This window comes from Nomia melanderi, chromosome 10 (genome assembly GCF_051020985.1).
Source record: "Nomia melanderi isolate GNS246 chromosome 10, iyNomMela1, whole genome shotgun sequence".
Classification (NCBI taxonomy): domain Eukaryota; kingdom Metazoa; phylum Arthropoda; class Insecta; order Hymenoptera; family Halictidae; genus Nomia; species Nomia melanderi.
Window position 1 is genome coordinate 7,494,461 of NC_135008.1, and position 12,342 is coordinate 7,506,802.

The 12,342-nt window shown below is 41.9% G+C and overlaps 1 protein-coding gene across 6 annotated transcripts in view; it reads right to left on the bottom strand.

Annotated features, from left to right (window-relative positions):
- Nucleotides 1-624: 624 nt before the first annotated feature.
- babo (TGF-beta receptor type-1 babo) overlaps nt 625-12,342 on the bottom strand; it is a 59,989-nt gene continuing 48,271 nt past the window's right edge. For all 6 annotated transcript variants that reach the window (XM_031983196.2, XM_031983195.2, XM_031983197.2 and 3 more), the window contains 2 exons: nt 9,334-9,573; nt 625-8,615 (listed from right to left, as the gene is read on the bottom strand). In XM_031983196.2, coding sequence (XP_031839056.1) covers nt 8,493-8,615; nt 9,334-9,573 — 363 coding nt within the window. In that variant the 3' untranslated portion in view covers nt 625-8,492. The remainder of the gene's footprint in view (nt 8,616-9,333; nt 9,574-12,342) is intronic.

The window sequence follows — 12,342 nt, forward strand, 5'->3', positions numbered from 1 at the left end:
CGACAGCGTACGTCGACGGTGGCAAGCGACTCGACAAATGAGAAAAAAAAAAGAAACAGGAAACCGAAGAACAAATTCCCATTCGCAAGGTACATGCCAATTAATTGTAAAACAAATCCGATCGTTAAAAGAACTTCGCTAATATAATACTTAGCGATCGCTGACTAACGTGCAATGGTTGGTGCACAACGTAATCCTAAAAGCAACCGGGACCGCTGCGTGGCTTCAACGGCGGCTTGCTAAACTCTTAAAAATTACAGTTAACATTCTAAAATGTGTCGTTCACGCGTCGAGTAACGTACCGATCCCAAATACGGAAATCAAACATGAAATGATGCTATCAACGTGAAAAAGGACATCGATCAACATTTTAAGATCAATTTCTTGAAAATTACTCTTTTACGCTTTGAACTGAATCGTAAATACCTTGTTTTTGACTTTGATCCAATTATAACTCAAGAATGACCGACATCCTGATTATATTCTTCTCGCCTCTGTCTCGATTAACCAGTCAACTGTGGAATTTCCCAAATCCCTCATTGAGCGTAACAGAATGAACCGACGACGGGTATATACGTCGAACGCAGGGAGAATGTATCGTCAAACTAAAGAACCAACACAAAATGAACGAGCATCACACGTTTATTTGAACAAATAAATAAATTGCCGAGGAAATTAGCATTACTCTGGGTATCAAGGTGACGTGTATACTCGCCGAACACAGTGAACTGATTAAGACCAGAACAAAAGAGTGGTTTCCCGGGGTATTGAGGAATCGATCAGTGAATCGGCGCGTGCTTAGATCCCGCGTGTCGAAGCAACGCAACGCCCCGGATATCCCGGCCGCGCGTCCGAGCATTTCCGCGGTTAAGCGAACGGAAAGCCAAACGCGCGTCTCTCGTTTTTTTCTTTTTTCGTTTTCCTTCTATTTTCTTTGTCCCGTTTCTAAACTAAAAGCAGACGACGCGCGACGTCGCGTCGCCTCGAAAGGTACAGGTTTCTCGCTTTCTAAACACGACGCAGGTATACACGCGCCACGAGTGCTCGGGGCGCGTCATCATCGTTTCACGCACGCCTTTCTTCCTTTTACTCACTTTTTTTTTGTTTGTTTGTTTGTTTGTTTGTTTGTTTGTTTTCTTTTCACGTATTCTGTTTGTACAAGTGGGGCTTACACCGTAAGGGAGCGAAGAAGAGCTATAGAGGGATGAAATATATTATTTGGCAGTTCGGCATTCGTCGGATATGAGTCAGACTGTTCTGTGCTTCGAAACCTAGGTGACGGTGGTTGTGCCCTTCGACCTCGGCTCGAGCGCCGCCGACCTTCGGGGGGAATACGAGCGGCGCGCGTGACGTCGCCTGGAAATGTGACGGCGGTAGATATGATATTCGGCCACGGGAGGAAAAATATCTTTCGAGGCTGCGCGTTCGTATACGACGATCACTTACATCGAGCGCGAGTCGTTCATCTTCGACGAGAGTCTCTTTATAATCGGTTCGCAAGATGCCACGGTAATTTTGCCTGCTGGTTGAAATCTGATACGGATTGAAACAGAAAATTTCGGTCAGACATTACTTCAGCTAAGAGGCATTAGCTTATGACGTTGACGTTACGTCTGAGGTCGTCGGAAATCATTTCTTCGGTTACAGAAATTGAAACGTGTTGCTTGCGACATTTAACGCATTGCCTACTGGTAACGAGAAATCTCGTTTTCAATAAAGACACTTAGCTGTGCAACTTTGCTAATTACCAGAGCATTTAAAGGAATATTCAATTTGATTCGAATTGATTATCTATTTGAAATATATTACATAACAATATATCTGAGTTTCTCTACGTATACTGATGTGAATTGATCTCACTGAAAATTGCCAGTCGCAATTCAGTTTTCCGAAAATCAACCGGTGCGCGAAGTGTCAACACGACGTCGATATTTCTATTTTCAATGCACGCTGATTTTCTCAACGTTTAACGATGTCCCCGGGGATAGTCCGTCGCGGAAGGATCAATCGTTATCCGTTGCGATCGTTTAGAAACGAAGCTCGTTTCACGGGATCTGGCGCGGCAAGAAACGCAGACGATTCCAGTAGAAGCGTTTCAGGTACAAGTCCGAGGGACGCGCGTGAAAGATATTTTTCCCCCGGATGACGTGTTAATACGTGAGAACGTGTACGTGTATGCTTGTGAGAATACTCTGTATATTATCATAACTGGTCTCTCGCTTTAGTTAACATTCGATCTGTTATTGGCACAAAATTGTACTAGTTAATATGGAAATACCTGCGGGACATGATCGCCGACGCTGTTTCACGGTTGGCGTCCGACTACTCGTCGTCGAACACGAAAATGCGTTGACAGTCGAACAGCGAGACGTTCGATGCCAGTACACAATGGAATTGCATTCGACTCACACCGTTGGGAAATGAATCCAATCCGTGATTTTCGTGGAAATTCGAATTGGACGTTTCTCTAAACCAGGCATGCCCAGCGTGTGGCCTGCGATAAGTGATATTGAAACCTCGCGAGGTCATACAGTTTATACGTAATTACATATAAGCCACTCAGTACTACATACAGGCACCGCAGATTCGATCGACAAAAGCGAAAGGTCCTGGAAACCTTTGCGAACGCTTGTTACACGCGGACCAAGACAGCTTTCTTTCCTCTCAACGCGGCCTGCAGTGCGTTACTCGTGAACCAAGCCGGTTTGTTGCTCAAAAGTGAAAAAAGCCAAAGGAATTTGATCCACTCCAGCTCGGTAGCAAAGATATGCCGAAACTAATTTCGCCATTAGATCGAGCGCGAGTGGACGTCTCCCCTTGCTCCTCTTCACTTTCGAGCCATAAGCTTGGACGCGAGAAATGCACCGTAAACAAGACAAAGCTGGACACCCGTGCTTCAACACGTTCGCTACCAGCGCTTATTTCAGTGATAGCCTTCTCAATAATATTTCCTTCGATCCAATAAATCTGAACAAAATATTAGAACGATGAAACTAAAACGAGTCATGAGGTTTCTAAATATAATGTCGTAGTTTGTAATTTCTAATAACAATATCTAGAGGATTAATTTCATTTTCAGTACGTAAAATATAGGATTACAGTTGTCACAGATATGCGACGCTGGTAGCGAACGCGTTAAACAGTTTCTTTAGACATCTCTGGATCGCTTCTAAGCTGAGTCCGTGAAACCTCGTCGACGGCGTTAACTATATCGTATGTGTACGTATCGTAAAATTAACCTACGTCGTAATAGGAATGTACGAGAAAAACCGGCCGGGGGAAACGACGACACCTGTGTGTATGCATGTGTGTGTAACGTGTCTGTGTCCGTGTGACATCGTGCCCCCGAGCGAGGCGTTGATCCATTAAAAAGAATGGCCGCCGGTCGTACAGACCGCCGGTCGGCTATTTAACTTTCGATTATTTACCTACTTAGTCGAACATTTAAGATCGCTCAGTCTTTTGGTGGGTTGCAGTATCTGCGATATATTTCGCGACGGGGACGTGCACGCGGACGGTCGGCGGCGCGGGGAACCATTGCGTCGGAGAATCTCATCGGGGAACGCCGAGGGCGAAGGCGCGGACACGTGATTCAATGGATTCGTCTGGATACGAATTTCGATTTCGTACGTCACGCGATTTCACGCTGATCCAACCGATTCGCTGCGTCACGCGTTGATCGACACGTTGAATGCCGTGGACCGGTGGCTGAATTCAATTACTATAGTTTACACTCAATGAAACGGCGATTAGTCGGAAACATTTCTATATTACAAATAATGTTAACTTCGTGACATTCGGCTAGAAGAACGTGCAATAATAATGCAATTCAATCAGACGGCTTAATATCGTATTTCTTTCATTTTGTGCATTTCGTGTATTTTGCTTTATGAAATCGTGCATTCAACGTGTTCACCGATGATGAAGCTTTGACATCTGTTCGACTGAAGCCTCATTTAACACTGGGACTATCGGATGAGCCGAAATGAGCTGGTTCTGAATTTTTGTAGAATTATTGGAAAGATAGCAGAATTCTAAGTCAATCAGAATCTTAATAGACGTACTCTTAGCTACTCGGTAGTTCTAATGTCGATGATCCGCGTTCTATTTAAGTTGCTGATTGATTATTAGATTTAGGAAGATCAACGTACTTTCGAGAAGTACGTTTAAGAGAATTATATAGACAAATTGATAAATCTAAAGCCAGATAGACCCAGGCGTCCACGAAGTTAAAAACGTGTGCAAACAGTTTCGTAATCTAATCAGAAATTGATTCTTTGTTTTCATTCGACCGATCGTGAATCCATTTCAACTTGACACGTGTGTTCGAGGATGGAACGAAGTTATCGAACACCTTGAACATTGAAATGGATGGAAAATTTTGAAAAAGAAACGCCGAATTAATTTCTATATATAACGAATACACACTCTGCATCGTATATACGATTCACAAGCCGACGCACGACAAAATGGCTGCAGCGAATGGGTTCGATCGAGGATGGATCGCGGCCAGCTGGGTTTCGAATGTAGTTCGAGCATTTAGAAAACGGAAGAGAAAAATCAGTAGAGACGCCCGGCGGGCGTCGGTTGGTAAAAAACAATATAAAAATACAATTATATGGTTCGAAGGACCCTCCGTTCCTTTATATAGTAATAATTGTATGTTCGCAGACTTTTACGTTGACTATTGGATGACAAAGATTTCTCTTCTCTTCTCTTTTCTTCTCTTCTCTTCTCACTGACTTTGTTCCTTTCACTCGTTCCCGTTCGTGGATCGTTATCGTTCCTCGGAATCTAACCCGCCGATATCTCGTGATACGCATTCAGCTTCGCCGAGGAAGTGAACCGCTTATTGTAACGTTACCGATTACAACACGTGGCTCGGGCCCAGGAACGGTCCCCCGGACACGGTCGAGCTTCGCAGAGAGACATACCATACGAATTCTCGCATACCCGGCGCAAAACGCATGCAACCCCACGTCCACCGCGATTGCCTTTCGTCGCGCGAGACCGCAACACACGTTGGAACGCGTGCCTCGTTGTTAGCGACGGGACCAAGCGTCTCGCGACGAAAAATTTCATCGCAGCTATAACGAAGAACCGTTCATTTACAATTCTGTCTGATGGTATAGAAACGCTTCAAGAGAGATGCACTCTCTAGAGGTTTACAATTTTGCAGCTGATAATCGTTCGTCTTTGTAAAGTGAAATGCGGTTAGAGAAACGAGGAACTAACGTTACAGCCCGTTTTCTTAGGTCCTCAACGTTAACACTAGATTTACCGACATTTACTGTAGTTTGTTCTGTTATTCTCAGAAAAATTGTTATCCGTTCATTTAGATCTTAGAAATTGGAGGTTTAAGAGTAGATAATTAGGATACATGTTTGCATAATTGCGTTCATAAAAATCGAACCAAATGTTTACCAAATAATGCTTATAAAATTCAATATGAGTCAAATTGACTCGTTCTGTGAATCTAGTGTTAATCGATGGGCATGATTTGAGACTTGTTTTCGAATATTGAGCAAACAAGAGAGATATTTTATATATGTTTTCTTTGAAGAATTTGATCCCACCGCTACTCGTCGGAACGCCCAGGACCGTTCGCCTCGAGAGTTGGGACATTCCATGGGGAACGTATAAAATATCACTCGCAGAAACGTGGGGGCGAAGGTCGAGGTCGTTCGAATCGAGGCACGCGTTGTATATCATTTTATTTTCCGAATCGTCTCCTTCCGTCCGCAAAAAAAATTCCCGAAAATATAGTTTCTCCAATGTTTCTTCACGTCAGCTCGTTTTCTCGATCTCTTTCGCATTCTGTTTGCCTCGCTTTCTCTCCTAGCTCAGTCTCTCTTGCATTCTCTCCCGCACATTCGTGTCTCCATGAATTTTCTTTTCGCATTCCTTCATCTCTTTTTCCTTTCTCTCTCGGCTCCTTCCTTTCGTAACCACGCACACACACGGCCTTCCTCTCTCGCACACGCGAAACTGTATTACAATCATCCTTGAGCTTAGCACCCTTCAATTTCAGCCTTCCTGTGTTACAAAGGAAACACGCTCCAACAAGTCCCGCGTATCGCGACGCACCGCGTTCAGTGAACACGCGAAAATAGTTCGTCTTGAGCAAAATATCTGGGTATGTCTACAGACTAAGAATACGTATTATGTATAAAAAGACACGATCGACAAATGAAGCCTGGAAGTTGCCGAGAAACTTCATTGTGTGGGTAATCATGTGCTGAAAAATTGATGGCCGGGAAAAGAGTACGGCGGAACCTCGATTATTCAGAGTTATTTGATACTATTCGATTTCCCAATCACCGATTCGTTGGTTCATCCAACTACCCTTGTTTCAAAAGTTTATTATTATTCGTCTAAGCTGGTCATCTTTGTTCGTTAGTCGATTTTTAGTTACCTACTACTTTGTTCGAGGTTTCTCTTCCTTATATCAATGTAAGCGATTGAAATATGTATAAAAACGATGATAAAAAAGCTTATAAAGTTGCAGTATGAAAATCCTGTACACACTTTAGTCGATTCGATTAATTCCCTATCGCTGTGCCTTTGCAGTTCTGTTTATAGAGACTTGGATGAATTACACATAATATGACTGTATAAGAAAAACGGATATCCATTGGTAAAATCTTTTTAAAATAAATCAGCTGCAAGTGTTAGTTCCGATGCGTTCGCAATCAAGTAGAAAACGAAGCTACCCAGAGAAGATTGTGATTAGAAATTGTGATTGAAACATGGTATTTTAATCTCAGTCGATGGAACTACTTAACTTCATCTAACAATAAAACAGACGTTATAAACACTTAATTGGCAGTGGAGGAACAGCCATAAAATGTTGTTCGTTACGTTCAGTCGGTTATAAAAATCCCTATGAAAAATAGCTGTCCGCGTTTCCACGATTCCAAAGTCGAATCGACGACCGAATGAATTCGAATAGTCGAGGTTCCGCCGGTATTTACGTATCCAGGTCGAAAAGCAACGGATCCGATTTCACGAAAAGCGAATTAGTAGAACTGTCGTTTCTGTTCGAACGATAAAGGAAAGCCCGCGCTCGCCATATCCCGCTGCTCGTCTCTTTTTCTCATTTCCTATCTACCCTGTATGTTTATACTATCGACGAACTGCAGCCTTGTACTCGCATATAAATGAGATACGAAGATATGCATTTCTCTTGTAACACGGTGTGAGTATGGTATATACTCCCGGAATGAAAAACGATCCAGTCTCTGCATGCACCGGTAAACTAACGAGCTCTCTACACGTGTTTCGCAGAAGTACGAAAACAAAAGGCAAACAAAAAGGAAGAAGAGAATGTATCGTATATTACAATAATTATGATGATCGAGGCCGTGTTCCCGTCGAATCGTCCAACGTCACGGTGAACGGAGAACCGCGAATGGCGGTTTCGTTTATCCGGCAGCAACGCGTTCTATCGATTGGCCGACGCGATTAATCATAATTAATTAACGGACGCGTCGACTGGAATGAAATAACATCGCGCCAACGGTTCGGTTAATCGAAATGGTCGGTTCGCCCGGCTACGAATATACGCGATTACACGTGTACGTGTGTCTGTATATGTCCCTCTCTCTCTCTCTCTTTCAGCGTGAGTGTGCCTGTGTTGTACGTGTGTATACATTAATGTACAAATTTATCGTTTACACCTTAATATTACTCAATAAACGTCGCTATTATAATCAATTTGTATACCTCATTATCCTTATCCATTACTATTTAATAAATATACAGCGGTAGTGTGACGCGCGACCGGGCGTCCCGTCGTTTTACTCGATGAACCGAACATTATAGAACCGGACAGCTAGATCCTCGTCGGGTTCGCTGCCGGAATGATTCCTGCCGTTTTTCTCGCGCATCACTGGGTGAAGACCGGCAAATATCATTCTGCAACGTTCGACGATCCGCCAGACTTCGTTAGCGCTTTTACAAATGGACAACACCGTTCTCGTGAAACGTTCGCAACGAAAAACAAGTTTGCTCCGAGCTCGTGTAACTAAAGATTCTTTCTTTTGGGGGTATGACCCGAAATCAACGCGGTTAAAGGAACGTCGTCTCGATTTCTCGACCAGTCTTTCATCGTTAGGCTCTCTGCTTCTCATATTAAAATTCACGGGAACCGTTCAGCGTCTCTTTTTCTTCCTCTTGCTACACCTATCTGTCTATTCATTCTCTCTCTTTCTCTCTCTCTCTCTCTCTCTTTCTTTCTTTCTCTCTTTCTCTCTCTCTCTCTCTCTTTCTCTCTTTCTCGCTCGCTCACTTTCTTCCTTTCTATTTCTCTCTGTTGCGCGCGCACGTAAGTGGTAACACGACACATAAAACGTTTTATTGCGATAAGCATTACGGTACGAGTGTGTCCATGCGTGTTCTTAAGCACTACCGTTTTCATTCCTAGTCTCGACGGTCGGCAACCAGCTGTTTTCTCGATTGTTCGTTTCTTCTTCCGTTATCTTTCTTCCGGTTTACTTCAGGTCCTCCGTCGCGCCGTAATTCCCGAGAGACTTCTTAATCCTAAGCGCGGTTAATCTAGCTGCCGCGTTGTGGTACCAGCACTCCTTCATCACCTTCGACATCACCTGCAGTGCCTGCAACGATGAAAGAAGTTTTGCGGTTAAACTGGACCGTCGCGTAATTCGTCTTTAAACCGAAGGCACGTTCGACTAAAACTTTCAACTTCCACGACGCTTCAACGTTGTACGCGTGCATAAACAGTTGGAAAAAGTGGATTATTTGCGAGTGCCTAGCCTCTAAAGCCTACCGGAGTTTAACCAAAGACTGATGTATATTAAAACGTAAATATTTTATAGTGGTCCTCTGAAGGTTAACCCCTTGCGCTATAATCTATTTCTGAACCGTGATCGATACAACTTTGTCATTAATAATTTACGGGCAAAAGAGAAAAGTTCCATGCATATTCTACGCCCACCTTTGCTGTATATAACAATTAATAACGGAAGAATATTTCATTTAAAGTCACAACAATTGAGTAATATTTATGTTTGTTAAATTCCGTTTTAAATCTTCACCACGAGTCTGACACGATATTATAAGGCAAGGGGTTAACACTAGAACCACCGAGTGACATTGACTTTTGTATTTCTCTATCAAATCGACAAAAACATTTACTCAGATTTTCGTTTGCTCGTATTCTAGTCTGTCTGATTCGATTTATTGAATAATTTCTCAGATCACGTGTGCCCTTTCATCATCGTGTCGTTTTGTCCCAACTGGCAGTTCTAGTGTTAATGGTAGAGAACTTTCGGTAGTGGTCTTCGGTGTCGACGCGTGATCGTGATCGCGTACCTCTATCGACTGCCACCGATTCGGTATCGACGGCCTTTGCCGGTCGGTGCAGACAACTTTACGTATCTCCTCGATCGTCGGATCAGAAGGCACCAGGTCGTAAAACGGTAACTGATATTCGTCGTGGATTCCGCCGACGTTGCACCGCCTGGCGATCTCCCAGAGGATCAGCCCGAGAGCGTACACGTCAGCCCTCTTGAAGGAATCAAAGTGGCTCATGTTTATCGTCTCTTCGAGAACCTGAAAGCAGAACCGACAATTCTAAGGAGTCGTGGCCGCGGTTCGAAGGCTTCGCGAACGCGGCCATCGCCGCGGGCTCGCCCGCCAGCGATCGGTTCGCGTTCAGTTTTCAATCACAATCTTGAACGCGCGTGCGTAACGATACGCGTATCGTGACGGTTTGTTCATTCGTTTGTTCGTCTGTACGGTTAACACGTTGACTGGCAAAATTTAGAGCGTTTCGCGTGACATTACTTATCGTATCGCGAGAAAGGCAAATGATACTAGAATTAGTTATTAACACTATTTCTACCGAACGTGTGGAAAGCTTTGGAATTTTTAAACTAAAATTATTTTCCGAGTTTAGTCGTATATTCTCAACTGACTATTCAACTTTTTTAGTAACGATTATGAAAGTAATTGTAGGAAATGTCCAAAATTCAATGGAGGTCAAATGATTTGACTGGGAAAGTAATTTTAAGTGAAAACTTCAGAAATAGTGTTAATAGTTTGGTATCATAGTTCTTAAGTTATACTATTTTGATTCGAAACAGTTTTCTTCTTGTAATTTTCTTCTAGTCATTTGGACGCTCCGGTCATCGGTGACCACCGTGGCGGTCAACGGGTTAACCCTTTGAGAATGAACGTTATCATACTGATAAGCTGTCATTTGGAATTCTACTGTTCTAGTATATGATATAATATTTCATCTAGTATTCAATCATTTCAGAAATCCTCGTTTGCAAAGGGCTAACGTTATTTGGTAGTGTATAAGGAACAAAAAGGAAGATTAGAAAACGAAGTGCGTATGACATAAAGGGCAAACACGTATGTGGATAATCGAACCAAAAAACTTTACACTAGAACTACGCATCAATCGAAATGACTGGTTCGGTTTTTTATTTCGCAATTATTGATATCTTCAAAGCATTGAATTTTCGAAATGATTTTGGAAATAAATAGTTTCACTTGAATACTATAATGAATGTATAAAGAAACGGAAAATAATTTATTAGAATTTTGTAGGGATTACATATCAATCATATTAAATGCTTGGTAGTGCTAACGATAAAGACTTCGGTATGATACGGTGATTATAATTAGGTTGCGCTACGAATTACAGTTGACTAAATGTGAAAGTTAATTAAATATGAAAGTGAGACAATCTAAATAAATTTCAATATACTTTATTTATACGTAATGAACTGAACTGAGACTTTGGACATATCTTTTATGTAACTTTGAATATGCTGCTTTTGCAATATTTGCAATACTCTATATCGCAAAAATTGAAATAGCTAATGCAAGTGCAAACACGAGTTAACCCGTGAACGGTAAACATTGTGTTAAAAACATTGAGTTGATAGGAAGGAAATCTGGTCTGTCCAGACGTACGGTTGATTGAACGTGTATAAAAGTATCTGGAATAGAAAACTGTTAATTAAATAAAAAGAAACGTTACAAGCGACTGTTGCGATTATTTACTACCTGCCATCGGGGACACTTCGATGACCCCGAATCGATCAAGCTATGAAAACGTTTCATCGTTCGAACCTTTCGAAACTTTGGACGATTTATTTTTGGGACACTCGAATGGCTTCGCGGTGTTTAACCTTAAGAACATTTCTCGGTTGATTGTTGCATGAATATTCGATGAATGAAATTGGCTCAAAGTTGACGTCCAATTAAGAGAATATATTTATTCATAAATCGATTCGCAACGTATAATGGGCGGTTGATTAATAAACAAATGTCTATTTTCGGATCGAATCGACCGGAACGGTACAGAAGGGTTAATCCTCCGACAAAAGTTTCGAAAATCTCGAAACGCTCGAATAATCTAGCAGCCGTTGCGGCTCTCGAAACTCTTGAATAATTTAAAAATAAATGAATCGCTTAAAAGTCCGGCGGGAGTCTTGGAAATCTCGCGAAGTTTAATGCCTCGAAACAATCGAGGATCGCCGGCATCGAATAATTACGAAAAGTTGAAAGGAACGTTCTACAGTCACAATGTTTCTTCCCGTCGAGTTAAAGACTCGATTACTTTTGTACCTCTCGAAACATCAATCGTCGGGAACAAGTAAAACGAATCTAACCGCGGACCGAAAGATCGAACGCGCAAAGTATCGAAAAATAAACAAGCTTATAAGCATTTCCCAATCTATAAATAAATGAATAGCATGAGAAACAAGTCGCTGGTCGATCTCCACGCGATTTCATCGATGCACGAGCCTAACTTCTCTTCTTTTACGTCTAAAAAATAATTCACGCCTAACTTGCAATTTCAAATTATATCAAACTAAGCAACAAGATTCGTATGTCTGATAAAAGCATTCAAGTAGTCGAACACAGTCGTTTAAACAAATAAGAACAGCGAATGCATTTCGAACAGTGGCAGCTCGCGTATAGGTAATGTGGAACTGCACCCCCAATTTCCACTTGATATTATCGATAACATTCAATGTAATGAGTCCATTTTTCTTTAATCCTTTCGTTATACTTGTACAATATATAATCCTTAACACTTTTAGTCTATCGTTTAACTGCTAATCCTACGTTCATGTAACATTTTCGATATGTATAACACAAATCCAAAGTAAAATTTACAAAATCGAATTCCTTATTCTCTTCCGTAAGTCGGAAATTTTGGTTTAATCGATGTTTAAGAATGTATCAATATAATCACCGACGCTTGCGTTTTTAGTAGCTGAAATTTAGCCGGCGTTCAATGCGTTAAGCTTAATGTCAGCAGCTGTCCCCCAGTTCGTGGAAAAGTTACGAACATTTTGA